This window comes from Octopus bimaculoides, chromosome 3, assembly GCF_046866305.1.
Source record: "Octopus bimaculoides isolate indiv1 chromosome 3, ASM4686630v1, whole genome shotgun sequence".
NCBI classification, from domain to species: domain Eukaryota; kingdom Metazoa; phylum Mollusca; class Cephalopoda; order Octopoda; family Octopodidae; genus Octopus; species Octopus bimaculoides.
In genome coordinates this window covers 152,773,556-152,788,603 of record NC_142930.1, presented here as the reverse complement: position 1 = coordinate 152,788,603, position 15,048 = coordinate 152,773,556, and the positions used below count along the sequence as shown (strand labels likewise).

Genomic DNA, 15,048 nt, shown 5'->3' with positions numbered 1-15,048 from the left:
AAACACAAACATGTACATATACAAACATGTGTATGTGTTCATTCCCATTGTGTAGTATTTTGGGCATGTGTATTCTACTATAGCCCCTGGTTGACCAAGGCCTTGTGAGTGGATTTAGTTGATGAAAACTAAAAGAAGCCCATCATGTTTGCATGTGTGTGTGGATATGCATGTGTGTGTTTTCATATCTCCTTGTCTGACATTGAGCACTGTCACACAAGTAGTGATGTGTGTTTTCAATGTCTTCTGTGAAAAACCACCCAGCATTGTGTTGTTTTGAGTTTGAAGAACTAGGAGAGATATTACTTTTCTTGGAAACAGATGAGGGTTGGCAACGGGAAGAGCATTCAGCCATAGAAGATCTGCATCAATGAATTTCATCTGACCCATGCCAGTTTGGAAAAAGAAAATACATTAAAATGATGACCATGATGATGGTGATATAGTTTCCATTTACAAAATTCACTCATAAGACATTAGTTGGCCTGGGTTTAAGTAGAAGTCACATTTGTAAGATGCCATGCAGTGAGACTGAACCCAAAAATGTCTGGCCGCAAAGTAAACTGTTTAACCACAAGGTCATGCTATGACCTTTGTTTGTATTACTTCTTTAGGCAAAGCAGATTATCTCACCAGACACCAAACATAACTCTGATACTGTAACTGTTTACTTAAAAGCAAATGATTAAATAGTTTTTGATATTTTCTTTTATTGTTTAAAATGTTTTTTTTAATCCATATTTAAGACGGTTGTGTAAGAGAAACACTAGAATACTAGAACAAATGACCTTTACAATATTTAGTTACATCTCTCACAATTCTAAATTCTAACACTGCCAAGGTCAGTTTTGCCTATAACTATTCCAGTGTTAATTAAGTACCAATCAAGTATTGACATTGACTCAATCCCTGGAGCTCCACCTGCAAATTGTGATACAAGAAATAATGCTTTGCGTTATTTTTTAATTGATGTTTGTTACTGGTGCAAAGTTCAAGAATATGGTAGTAGAGCAGTGAAATAGACAGTGCCATAAGTGTTAAAAACAAAAACAAAAAAAAACTGGCATGGAAGGAGTGGAAGAATAGGGGTAGCAGAGAACTATACCAGGTAGCTAGAAGAGAAACTAGGTGATAGGTGTATTTTACTAGGGAAGGAGTTTCCCAATGTTCTGCGGCATGAGGTGTTCTGGATTGCAAAACACTATATCAGAGGAAATCGTGATGTAAGAGAGAAATCTATTCAAATGGATGATGGTACCCTTGCACTTAGTGACTCTGAAAAGAAAGAGGTATGGAAGTGTCACTATGAAAGGCTATGTGGAGATTGCATTATGGACCCAACAGAAGGATAAGGCAATTTAAGATGTGAAGTCAGGGAAAGCCCCTGGCTTATCAGAATTACTGCTGGGGTGCTTAAAATATCTGGTAGAGTGGGTTATGGCTTAGTCACCTGTACAGTTAATCAGGTCATCTAGAAAAGGGTCATACATAATGACTGATGTAGCAGCATCAGAGTCAACTTCTACAAAAGTAATGATGCCTTATACGGAAGTAATTACAGAAGCATCATATAGCTGGACCAGGTCATGAATGTTACAGAAAGGGTCATAGGCCAACTAATTAGGAAGAGAGTTAACTTAGATGAATTGTTTTTGTGCCAGGGAGAAGTTGTTGTTGGCACTCCATTGCTTACGACGTCGAGGGTTCCAGTTGATCCGATCAACGGAACAGCCTGCTCGTGAAATTAACGTGCAAGTGGCTGAGCACTCCACAGACACGTGTACCCTTAACGTAGTTCTCGGGGATATTCAGCGTGACACAGTGTGACAAGGCTGGCCCTTTGAATTACAGGCACAACAGAAACAGGAAGTAAGAGTGAGAGAAAGTTGTGGTGGAAGAGTACAGCTGGGTTCGCCACCATCCCCTGCCGGAGCCTCGTGGAGCTTTAGGTGTTTTCACTCAATAAACACTCACAACGCCCGGTCTGGAAATCGAAACCGCGATCCTATGAACGCGAGTCTGCTGCCCTAACCACTAGGCCATTGCGCCTCCACTACCAGGGAGAAGTATTACCAGTGTTACCTTCCTAGTAAAGCAACTGCAGGAGAAGCATTTTGGCAAAAATAAACTACTGTACTTGACATTTGTTGAAATGGAGAAAGCCTTTGACACTGTACCTCACTCCCTCATTTGGTAGTCATTGTGGAAGCTATGATTAGATGAGTGGCAGGTGAGAGCCATCCAAGCCATGTACAGGGACGCTGTTAGTAAAGTAAAGGTCAGCTATGAATATAGCGACAAATTTAGTGTGCAGGTAGGAGTTCACCAAGGCTCAGTTCTCAGCCCCTTCTTGTTTATCATAATCCTCCAGGCTGTTAGATGAATTTAAAACTGGCTGTCCATAGGAGCTTCTCTATGCTGAATCTATAGGAGAATTAGAAATGAAATTTCAGGTGTGGAAGCAAGGCATAATATTAAAGGCTCTTACAGTTAATTCAGCAAAGACCAGTGTACTAGTCAGTTGGAAAGCAGAAAAATTACTAATCCCTTCAGGGAAATGGCCCTGTATGATATGTAGAAAAAGTGTAGTTAGAAGTTCCAAATGGTGTACCCAGTGCAAGCTATGGACACATAAGAGGTGCAGTGGAATCAGAGGAAAATTAACAGAGAAAGTAGTCTTTGTGTGTGGCAGATGTGCAGGAACTATGAGCACTAACAATACAGAAGAAATAGATTTCCTCCTCTCCTATCTCCAAGAAGATTGTTAGAGGTAGTAGATAGTTTCTGTTACCTAGGTGACCAAATAAACAGTGGGGGAGGATGCTCTGATAGCATAGTTGCTAGAATTAGAACTGGCAGGGCAGAGTTCAGCAAGTTATCTTTGTTAGTAACAAGAGCCTCTCAGAGTGAAAGGCAGATTGTACAATACTTGTGTGTACACAAGCATTGTACAATCTGCTATGCAAAATGATCGTGAAATGATGGTGAAACATGGGCTGTGACTGCAGAGAACATGTGAAGGCTTGAAAGAAATTAAGTCAGCATACTTTGCTGGATGTGCAGTGTCAGTGTGCATGTGTGACAAAGTTTTAATGTGTTGAGAGAAAAATTTGGATGTAAAAGGTATCAGGTGTAGTGTGCAAGAAGAGAAAACTGTGCTGGTATGGTCATGTGATGCATATAGATGAAGACAACTGCATAAAGAAGTACTGTAAAGTGGTTAGCATTAGAAAAGGTATCTAGCCATAGAAACCATGTCAAAGCAGATAGTTTGGCACAATCTTGCCAGCATGGAAAACAGATGTTAAATGATGGTGTGATTTATAGACATTAAAACTCAGTGAATACAAAGGAATTCAGTCAAAAGCTTACCTGATGTCAACCACTTTCAGAAGAGTGCATGTCATTGTTGAAGAGTTCTAGATGTGGTATTGTTTGTATGTATTAAATGTATTCTCTGTAAGCCTTGAGATTGGATATGATTGATGAAAACTGAGAGAAGCCTATTATTTGTGTATATACATGTATGTTTGTGTTGCCTTGTCTTGACATCATGATTGTTGTAAATGAATGGCATTGATTTCCAATACTCTGCAAAAACTTGTTTGTCTATGGGTAAATATTATCTTAATTGTAAACTAAGAGAGCTATATATATGGGTACAGGATGTCACCAACAGTAAACAACATGAAATATGAAACAAATGAGTTAAATACGCAAACAATGAGAGAAACAAATGGAAAACAGGACAAGTCACATAAAGAACAACCCTTCATCAGTTGTCGGCTGTTTATCTACTCCTTATTTCAAGGATTGAATGACAATATGAGTCTTTGAAGACAGTTGCTCCTATAAGTACCAAAATAAAATTGGGATTTATGGAGTCAGAGGGGGCTAAGTCTGGCGAATAAGGTGGATGGGGAACAAGTCCGTATCCACAATCATGAATTGTTGCCATGGCAACCACTGAGGTGTGGGCTGGAGCATTGTCGTGATGAAAAAGGACTCCTCTGGTGAGCATTCCCGGCCTTTTTTCTTTGATTGCTTCTCAGAGGCATTTCAGTAGCTGAGAATAATACAGCCCTGTCATGATGTGACCCTTTTCAAGGTAATCAATCAGCAACACACCTTGAGAATCCCCAAAAAAACGGATGCCATAATCTTGCCAGCTGAAGGAATGATCCTGGCCTTCTTTGGGGTGGGAGTTGATGTGTGCTTCCACTGCTTTGATTATTCTTTGGTTTCAGGCTGGTAGTGATGGACCCAACTTTCATCTATAGTAATGAAACAAGCAAGAAAATTCTCTTCATCAGCTTCAAACAGTTCCAGATTGCTCGTGGACAAAGTGCACCTGGTGTGTTTCTGTTCAGGAGTCAAAAGGCAAGGGACCCACCTTGCAGAAACCTTTGAGAACCCAAGTTCTTTTGTCACAATGGTGTCTGCTCTTTCAGTTGAGATGCCCAGTCTCTCGGCTATCTGATGACATGATATTCAGCGATCTTGCATTATCATACCAAGAGCAAGGTCAAGGTTGTCCTTGGGAGGTCTCCTTGGTCTTGGATCATCTTCCACACTCTCCCTGCCACGCTTGAATTCATTTACCCCGCGTTTGACTGTGGCATATGAAGGAGCATTGTCTGTTAAGGTTCTCACCATATCTTCATGGATTTCTGATGGAGTCATGCTTTTCAAATGAAGGTACTTTGTGGCAGCACGATACTCAGTTTTCTCTATTTTCCTTGTAAATTCGAAGCTTGTTTATTCAAAAATCTGCAACAAAAAAAATTAAAATATCAGAATCATAAAAATGAGCAAGAATACTCCAAAAAGACTGTACTTACTAGAAAAAATTGTTTCAACTATATAGCAGCCCCGATTCTAGGTTAGGCTCAAAACTTTTCAGACACCCCTCGTATATATATATATATATATATATATATATATATATATATATATATATATAGTAAGTATATAATTATTTGAGTGAATGCCACACATCCATTTCCAAGCATATATTATATCTACTGAAAGACAATCTCTGATTGGCTATTACACTTCAAAACTTTGGTTTCATTAGGCCAATCGATTGGCCTCAAAGTCTTTTCAGCTTGTATCACTTGGGCCAATCAATTGGCGTGGGTGTCCCAAGAGAGTTAAGATGCGTAATTTAATATACATAATTTCATTCATATTTTGCAGGTAATATGGTTCGAACAACAATATGCCAAACGACGCACAAAACGGGATTTTGCAGTAGAGGATATTAATGACCCTTTCTTCCCTCAACAGTGGTACTTTGTAAGTAAATAACCTTTTCCCTTAAAACTATCAAAAAATAGTTAAGCTACAGTGAGCTTATATAAACTGTTGTTGTCTCTTAGAATCGAGTATAACTTGGTAGCATGTATCATGGTTTCATTAATTTTTTTTAGATGTCCGCGTAGTCATGAACAAACACAGACACCCTCTCAGCCCCCTCACACCTTGATCCAGCAAAACATTAAAGATGTGACACCTGGAGGGAGGAAGGGCTGAACCAATATTAGGCTGGCACTCTTTTTTGTTTTTGGTTTTTTTTTTCAGCTTGATAGAGTAATATGAAACGAAGTGCTTTGATTTAAGAATATGACGCACTATCTGGTTCAGAAATCAAACCCATGACTTAATGATCATGAGCCCAACAGGATCAGACCACCCCTCTCTTTCTCTCTCTCTCTTTCTTTCTCTCTCTCCCTTTCTCTCTCTCTCTCTCTCTCCCTCCCTCTCTCTCTCTCTCCCTCTCTCTCTCTCTCTCTCTCTCTCTCTCTCTCTCTCACACACATACATACATACATACATATAACCTTTTGGTTGTTTCAGTCATTGGACTGCAGCCATGCTGGGGTACTGACTGCCTTGATAGGTTTAGTTGAACAAATTGACACATGAGTGATGTTGATAAAGATGTAATCTTCTCTTCAGGGAAATTCATAAGACCCAACTTAACCGCAAGACCTTTTAACCGAATGTGACAACTGCGGGTAGAGAAGATTGCTACATATCTTATTTGAAGAAACCGTTGGAAAATGCAACGCTATGAGACTGTCTCATAGCGTTGCATTTTCCAACGGTGCTGTCATCAGCCATGTCAGCGAATTTATTTTTATTTCACTTACTTCAACAGGTCTTCACAAGCAGAGTTTTGTGCGCAATGAAAAAAAGGTGTGCATAAGTGGTTACACTACTGGCATAGGCCACGAGTTATGATCTCACTTGGCTTGCTGGGTCCTTTCAAGCACAGCATATTTCCAAAGGTCTCGGTCACTAGTCATTGCCTCGGTGAGGCCTAATGTTCACAGGTCTTCCTGGGTCTATCTTTCCAGTTAACCTTCCTTTGATATTGCTGCACCTCTTACACTGGGTACATCTTATGGAGTTTCTACCTACGCCTTTTCTACAGATCAAGTAAGGCCATCTACCTGAAGGGATTTGTGGTTTATATATATATGTATGTGTGTGTGTGTGTATATATATATATATGTGTGTGTGTGTGTGTGTGTGTGTGTGTGTGTATGTATATGTATATATATATATGTGTGTATATGTATATATATGTGTATATGTATATATGTATGTATATATATATATATATATATATATATATATATGTATGTGTATATGTATGTATGTGTATATGTATGTATGTGTGTATATGTATGTATGTGTGTATATGTATGTATGTGTGTATATGTATGTATGTGTGTATATGTATATATGTATATATGTGTATATATGTATGTATATATGTATGTATATGTATGTAAATATGTATATTTTTATTTATATATATATATATATATATATATATATATAAATAAAAATATACATATTTACATACATATACATACATATATACATACATATATACACATATATACATATATACATATACACACATACATACATATACACACATACATACATATACACACATACATACATATACACACATACATACATATACACACATACATACATATACACATACATACATATACACATACATATATATATATATATATATATATATATATATATGTGTGTGTGTGTGTGTGTATAAAGCTCATAAATTAACTTATAAATAAATGTAAGAAGGTGGAGCAGCCATTAATCATTTGCTCTAAATACATTTATTTACAAATACTATATTCAGCACTTGAATACTTCACTTGTGGTGTGTCTATAATTAAATTTCAAATGTATTTGCAAAGCTTATTGGAAAAGAAAAACAAAAAATGTAGTCAAATGTGTCGTGAGCTACATTGCCTGGCTTATATAAACAGTTATGTTGTATAGATATTTGAGAAAACATTATATTCCGTGACTTGATGCAAGTAAAAAAAATGTTTCCTTTTATTTGTACAAGATATGTTGGCAAATAGTGCAGTTTTAGATTTAAGAAAAGATATGTTATTTGCAGAATTATCCTGGCCTTTTAACAAAACTTACGACCTTCTTCCCTAAGCAGTAATATAAGTAGACACATTTCTATCATTAGTACTTGATTTAGTGATGCTATTATTGTTTAACCCCTGGTTAGCCCTGATGGTCTAGGCATGTGATCAAAGACATTCTAGAAATAACCAGCCTGCTCGTTTTTTTCTTTTTTTTTTTTTTTTACATATAGTGTATTCAGACACTGTTAGTCAATGTATCCTTCTGTTTTCTTAAGTCTCATGAGAGACATTTAGCTATTATTTTTAGTAGGTTGACTGGCCATGTAAAGAAGCCCACATTGTCTTAGTTTAATGGTGTGGAGGTTCTTGCTGAGAAAATAAATATACTTCTACAGGGATTGCTTTGTCATTAGTTATGATAGACCACTAGGGTTCTTACAATCTGTCTTAAAATCCAACTGTGCCTGTATAGTTAAAAATGTTTACTTTCTAACCAAATGACCTTGGGCTTAATCCTAATCCCACTGCATTACTTCTTGGTGCCAGGTATCCTATTACTAAAGCATTTTAACAGATGTGACTTGGAGTTTAATAAGTGATTGTTTATAGGAATGAAATTTAAATGGGCTGGTTAATCCTTTAGCATTTAATCCAGTCATATCTGGCCTAAATATTCTGCCTGTCTTGTGTTAAAACTAATCAAGTCCAAGTTCTCACACATACCCTACAGTGTCATTCATCATCATCATTGTTTAACGTCCGCTTTCCATGCTAGCATGGGTTGGACGATTTGACTGAGGACTGGTGAACCAGATGGCTACGTCAGGCTCCAATCTGATTTGGCAGAGTTTCTACAGCTGGATGCCCTTCCTAACGCCAACCACTCCGAGAGTGTAGTGGTTGCTATTACGTGCAGCCGGCACGAAGGCCAGTCAGGCGGTACTGGCAATGGCCACGCTCAAAATGGTGTATTTTATGTGCCACCTGCACAGGAGCCAATCCAGCTGCACTGGCAATGATCTCGCTCAAATGTCTTTTCACTTGCCACCAGCACAAGTGCCAGGAAGGTGATGCTGGTAACGATCACACTCAAATGGTGCTATTTACATGCCACCATCACGGAAGCCAGACAGCTGCTCTGGCAACGATCACGGTCGAACAGTGCTGTCATTCTAAAAACATAAAAACACACCATTGAAATCTTGAAGCTATGAGATAATGCATGATGAATTCAAAACAATGTGAATAAATAGGTGCAGGTATGGCTGTGTGGTAAGAAGTGTCTTCTACTGTAGTCTTGGGTTGACAGAAACTGAAAGTAGCCCATCATATATATATATATATGTGTGTGTGTGTGTGTGTGTGTGTTTGTTCCCCGCCATCACTTGACAATCGATGGTGGTGCGTTTGTGTCCCTGTGATTCAGTAAAAGAGACCTATAGAATAAGCACTAGGCTTACAAAGAATAAGTCCTGGGGTCGATTTCATCATCATCATCATCATCATCATCATCATTTAACGTCCGCTTTCCATGCTAGCATGGGTTGGACGATTTGACTGAGGACTGGTGAAACCGGATGGCAACACCAGGCTCCAATCTAATTTGGCAGATTGGAGCCTGGTGTCGCCATCCGGTTTCACCAGTCCTCAGTCGATTTCTTTGATTAAAACCCTTTAAAGTAGTCCTCCAGAATGGGCACAGTCAAGTGACTGATATATATAAAAGAATGAAATAAGTAATATACTTGACAAAACTAAAATATTAATTAGCTTATTTGTATCTTTTTGCAAAAAAAAAATGATTAACAAGCTTTTCTCCTTTTGCCTTTGCAGCATGGTGGCGGACATGGAGGGTACGACATGAATGTGATGCCTGCATGGCAGATGGGATACACTGGTAAAGGAATTGTGATTTCTATACTGGACGATGGTATTGAAAAGGATCACCCAGATCTGAAAAAAAATTATGTAAGAAATTGACATTATCATAACCATTTTGATACTAACCCATCTGATATCACTCTTGAGCCTATGATACAAATTTCCTCTCTTGAAGTATTTTAAATTAGAATCTTTCATCAAAGCTTCATGTTATTTTCCCAGATGCCCAGCTTAACAATGATAGAGTTATTTACTAAATTCTTCATTATGTGTATGATTTTATATATATATATATACACACACACACACACACACACACACACACACACACACACACACACATATATGCACACTTCAAATATATGTATATGACAGGCGATTGGATGAGCTTCTTTGAGTTTTTGTCTATCAAATCCACTTACAAGGCTTTGGTCTTCCTAAGGTTATAGTTGTAATTTGCAGTGGGAGTGAACCCAGAACCATGGGGTTGGGAAGTAAGCTTCTTACCACACAGCCAACAACACCTGTGCCTATACCAGTAAAAAGAAAAAAATCTTTAAAACAATCGATTCATTTTTCACTACCACAAGCATGACTGTGAGCCAATGACAGAACCTTCACATGGTTACTCAATCTGTAGTATTGCTACCTTTGGTACCAGGAAAAAAATTACTTGAAGTTTTAGTGACTGATATCATCTATATATATAAAAATGAGAATGTGTGTCTGTCTGTCTGTCTGTCTGCCTGTCTGTGTGAATCCCTAAAACTCGAGAACTACGCAACCAATTTCATTCAAATTTTACACATGCCTTACTTAGGGTTCCAGTTGTGTTTTAGTCAAAAAAAATAATTAACTTCTTGCAGAGTTCGAGCACACGGCAACATAATATCTCCTCCACTATTTAAGTATTACGTGTCAAAAGTGAAACAAAAACACTCATGTCAAATACTTTCACTTTAAAAATGAAACTATTCCACTAACTGAAACAATCACATTTCGATACTGTAGTGACAGATACTTTCACAGAGAGAGAAAGAGAGAGACAGAAAGAGAGAGAGAGAGAGATGTATATGTATACATATACATGTATATGTACACCATTTCGATACTGTAATGACAGATACTTTCAGAGAGAGAGAAAGAGAGAGAGAGAGAGAGATGTATATGTATACATATAGATGTACACGTATATGTATATATATATAGATCTATACATACATGTATATGTATACATATGTGTAGATGTATATATATATATATAGATGTACATGTAATATGTACACATATATACATATATACATGCATACAGATATCTATACATATATACACCCATCACACACACATACACATGCACACAAACACACACATTAGTCATTTGTTTTCTTATCCAAAACTACGTCAAAAGTACTGAATGGATCTTTATGAAATTTGGAAATTATATTCTTTGCATAACGGCCATAACTCCCATGAAAATTCATATATTTTTGATGTTGATGAAATTTTAACCCGAACATAACAGATGAGCATTATTTAGAAAATGATGTCACACATTATCGAGGCTACCATTCTTTCTGGATGTGCAAAAGGGGATGACGTCTTTATTCCAATAATTCCTCTTACTCCATCAGGAGCAGACATTCCGTTTACATTCAGAAGACTACAATTCCCCCTTCGTGTGACTTTTGCCATGTCCATAAACAAATATCAGGGTCAAACACTGTCTGTAGCTGGTCTTCTCTTGGAAGAGCCCTGCTTCTCACATGGACAACTGTATGTTGGCTGCTCAAGAGTGGGCAGCAACAAAAAACCTATTTGTATATGCTCCACAAGGGAAAACAAGGAACATAGTTTACAATGAGGTGTTATAATCACAACAGCAAGAAAGTATGTACATGATCACCTTCTTTTACGAAACTTCATTGACTTTCATATATTTATATTGATATACATAATATATACGTGTGTTTGGGTGCGTGTGTGTATATACATCTCTATATATAAAGATGATGCGTAGTCTAGACGGCATTTTTAGAGTTCATTATTCTCTTTAACCCGGGCAACGCCGGGTATTTCTGCTAGTCAGTGATAAAAACTTTTGCACATCAGGGTTACAAGATCAAATCTGTAGAATCCTTTCCTCTCTCCTCCAACTGTACAAATTGAGTTATCTTGGAAATAATGGAAATGTCTCAGCCACTTCTGCACAGACAAGTCAGACTATTAGAGTCTGATGCAAATATAGAATGGAAGAACTAAAAAAAAAAAGAATAGAAACAATATAAGAACCAGTGATGTCTATTATTACTACAGTATTACAGCATTGATCCTGTAACATGAAGGAAAGCTGCCAGATGTGAGAAAAATAATGGAAGTGTTTGTGTTAAGTTTATTGAAAAATTGATAAAATAGTTAATAGCTTACACCTTTAAAACAACAATAATGATTGCCGTGTGTCTGTATATATATATATATATATATATATATATATATATATATATATACACACACACACACAAACACACATGCATATATACATATCTTTAGACTGCGGTCATGCTGGAGCACTGCCTTAGGGGTTTTAGGTGGACAAATTGACCCTAGTACTTTTTTTTAATAAGTCTGGAACTTAATCTATCGGTTTCTTATTGCTGAACCAAGCTACAGGAATAGAAACAAACCAACACCAGTTGTCAAGTAGCAGTGCAGGACAAACATAAAGACACACACAGACTCACACACATACATGATGGGCTTCTTTCAGTTTCTAATCTACCAAATCTACTCACAGGGCTTTTGTTAACCTTGAGTTACTGTGGAAGACACTTGGAAACGGGTACAGGTTGATGACAGGAAGGGCATCCAACAGGAGAAAAATCTATGTCGACAAATTCCATATGACTTATGCATGCATTAGAGAATGGATGTTAATCGATGATGCTGTGAACAAAGCTTGCACTCAAGCAAATTTCCAAGTACACCCACAGCAGAAAATTAGAGGGTACATTGCTCCTAAGGTGAGATAAATAGTCCAGCATATATGATAAAAAAAATGAGTCCAGTTATTCTTCCATTTTTCAAACTGATCTGCAGGCAATCATATTGACAGCGGAGTAAGTCATGTTCCCCTTAAATATTTCTTTCAAGTTTTGGTGCAAGGCCAGCAATTTTGGGGAAGGGGTAAGTCAATCGGATTGACCCCAGTGTTCAACTAGTACAACCCCAAAAGGATGGAAGATAAAGTCATCCTTGGTGGAATTTAAATTCAGGAAGTAAAAAGCAGACAAAATACAACCAGCATTTTGCCTGGTGTGCTAACAATTCTACCAGCTTACCACCTTAGAAAATAAATAATGTGCCTCTGGAAATCAAACCCATGACCTTACGATTGTGAGCTGAGTATTCTAACCACTAAGCTGTGTGCCTTCATGTTCCTCTTAAATATTAGTACTATTAGTGTATAAGACATGCTTTTTTTATTCTTAAAGATGATGGAAAATTGCCATGCAACTAATGCAACCATATTATGGATGGGATACCAAATGTACGATGAAACAGATTTAATTTGTTTTTCTGCAAAATATACTTTAAAGTTAGGGTGTATCTTATGTTAGTGGTCTTAGGGTGTATCTAAAGCTAGTGGTCTTATATGCTGGCAAATACAGTAAATGGGGTAATTTGGCACCATCAACATAACAAATAACTGTTGCCATATAATGAGTTTTTTCATGACCATGGAATGTTTACTCTATATTTGCATCTGTTCCATTTCAAAACTATTATCCAACTTAACCTGGATGTATTGTTAGAACACTGTCATCCAAGCTGATGTTTATTGGTAATTAAACTTAATTTGCAACACCTGTGCATATTTATCAGCTTTGCTTTTGCTGGTAATTCTCATCAACTTTTCCTGTGATCGTGATTTGAGAAGACCTACAGCAGTATGCTAAAGATCAGACATAATCTCTTGTGGGCAAGAAATGTAATATAAAGTTTATTATAAACAATATGAACACTTTGTAATTTAATAGCTTTCAATGTGATACTTGTTAAACTGAAATTATTTTTATTTAATGAAAATTTTATAAAATCTAATCAGAAGTAAGTGAAATTATGCTAAATACAACTAAATTGAAAACCTTTTTCGCCTGGCTATATTGGCAATTCTCAAAACTTTTAGGTGAGAATTTTACATAAGTAGCTTTTTTTAACAAATTTTATCCTGAAAATCACCTGCGTAAATTACACAGGTGTGCAAATTACATGGGTTTTTACGGTACATTTATGCTTAGGTTAGTGAAAGTGTATGGCTTAATGGTTAGGGTATTTGACTCACAATCGTAAGGTCATGAATTCAATACCCAGTGACTCATTGTCTTTGCACAAGACACTTTATTTTATGTTGCTCCAGTTCACTCAGCTAGCAAAAATGAGTTGTACCTGTATTTCAAATTGCCAGCCTTGTTATATTCTGTGATACACTGTATGTCCCTGAGAACTACATTAAGCGTACACATGTCTGTGGAGTGCTCAGCCACTTTCACATTAATTTCACGAACAGATTGTTCTTTTGATTGCATTAACTGGAACCCTCATTAATGTAACCGATGAAGTGCCACCACCACACTCTTAGGTTACAACTGTTTCAATAACAGATAGGGCAGATAAATCATTTGACTTGCAGGAAAACATATAACCATGAATATAAACTGTGATTAAACTACACTACATGCAACCTACCTGTCATCTCATCATGACCGAGTGAATAAATTGTATTTCGGTGAATACACATATGTAGACACACTCAATAGGGAGAGCTTGTATTGTATATTACACAATCTGGTGAATTGCTTAACATAATATAGTGGATCTACTAAAACACATTATGTTTGTCTTTTAACCTTATTATTGTTTGTCATTGGATTGTGGCCATGCTGGGGCACCATCTTGAGGAATCTTTTTAGTTGAACAAATCAACCCTGTTACTTATTTATTTTTTTAAGCTTGGTACTTATTCTATCAGTCTCTTTTATCAAACTGCTAAGTTACGGGGATGTTAATACATCAACAATGGTTGTCAAGCAGTGGTGGTGGGGACAAACACGGACACACTGACATACACACACACAATGAGCTTTTTGCAGTTTCCCTCTGCCAAATCCACTCACAAAGTTTTAGTTAACCCGAGGCTACAGTGGAAGACACTAGCCCGATGTGTCAAACAGTGACACTGAACCAAAGACTGGGAAGCAAACCTCTTACCACACAACCATGTCTGTGCCTGTAAAGAGTAAAGACCCCCTTCAGTCATGAATGACCATGGGGTTGCACCTAGAAAGTTCCCCTCCAAGGCACAAGTCTGGGCAAGGTTATTTGTGGAAGACCAGCAGTTGCCCATGCATACCTACCTCCCCTCTCCACACCGATGTTATCATGATGTCACAAGTAAACTGAAGCAATGTGAAATAAAGTGTCTTGCTCAAGAACACTGGGCTGTGCCCGTAATGCTTTATTAAACATTATTTGACTCCCCTTAACCCAGCCATCCTGCTGGAGAAAGCATAACATTGTGGGCCCAAGAGAAACTAGCTTTGCCAAGCCCAATCCTCTTTAACCCTTTAATAATCAGATTACTCTGTCAAAGTAATGTTTATTTATTCACATCATTTTCAATTAATCATGCATTATATTTTAGCTTCAAGGTTTTGCTGATGTGATTGTATATTTT

General features: G+C 37.2%; 1 protein-coding gene across 6 annotated transcripts in view; it reads left to right on the top strand.

Annotated features, from left to right (window-relative positions):
- Window positions 1-15,048, top strand: part of LOC106883330 (proprotein convertase subtilisin/kexin type 4) — a 154,347-nt gene that overhangs the window by 66,744 nt on the left and 72,555 nt on the right. For all 6 annotated transcript variants that reach the window (XM_052966058.2, XM_089349802.1, XM_052966059.2 and 3 more), the window contains exons 4-5: window positions 5,200-5,298; window positions 9,270-9,404. In XM_052966058.2, coding sequence (XP_052822018.1) covers window positions 5,200-5,298; window positions 9,270-9,404 — 234 coding nt within the window. The remainder of the gene's footprint in view (window positions 1-5,199; window positions 5,299-9,269; window positions 9,405-15,048) is intronic.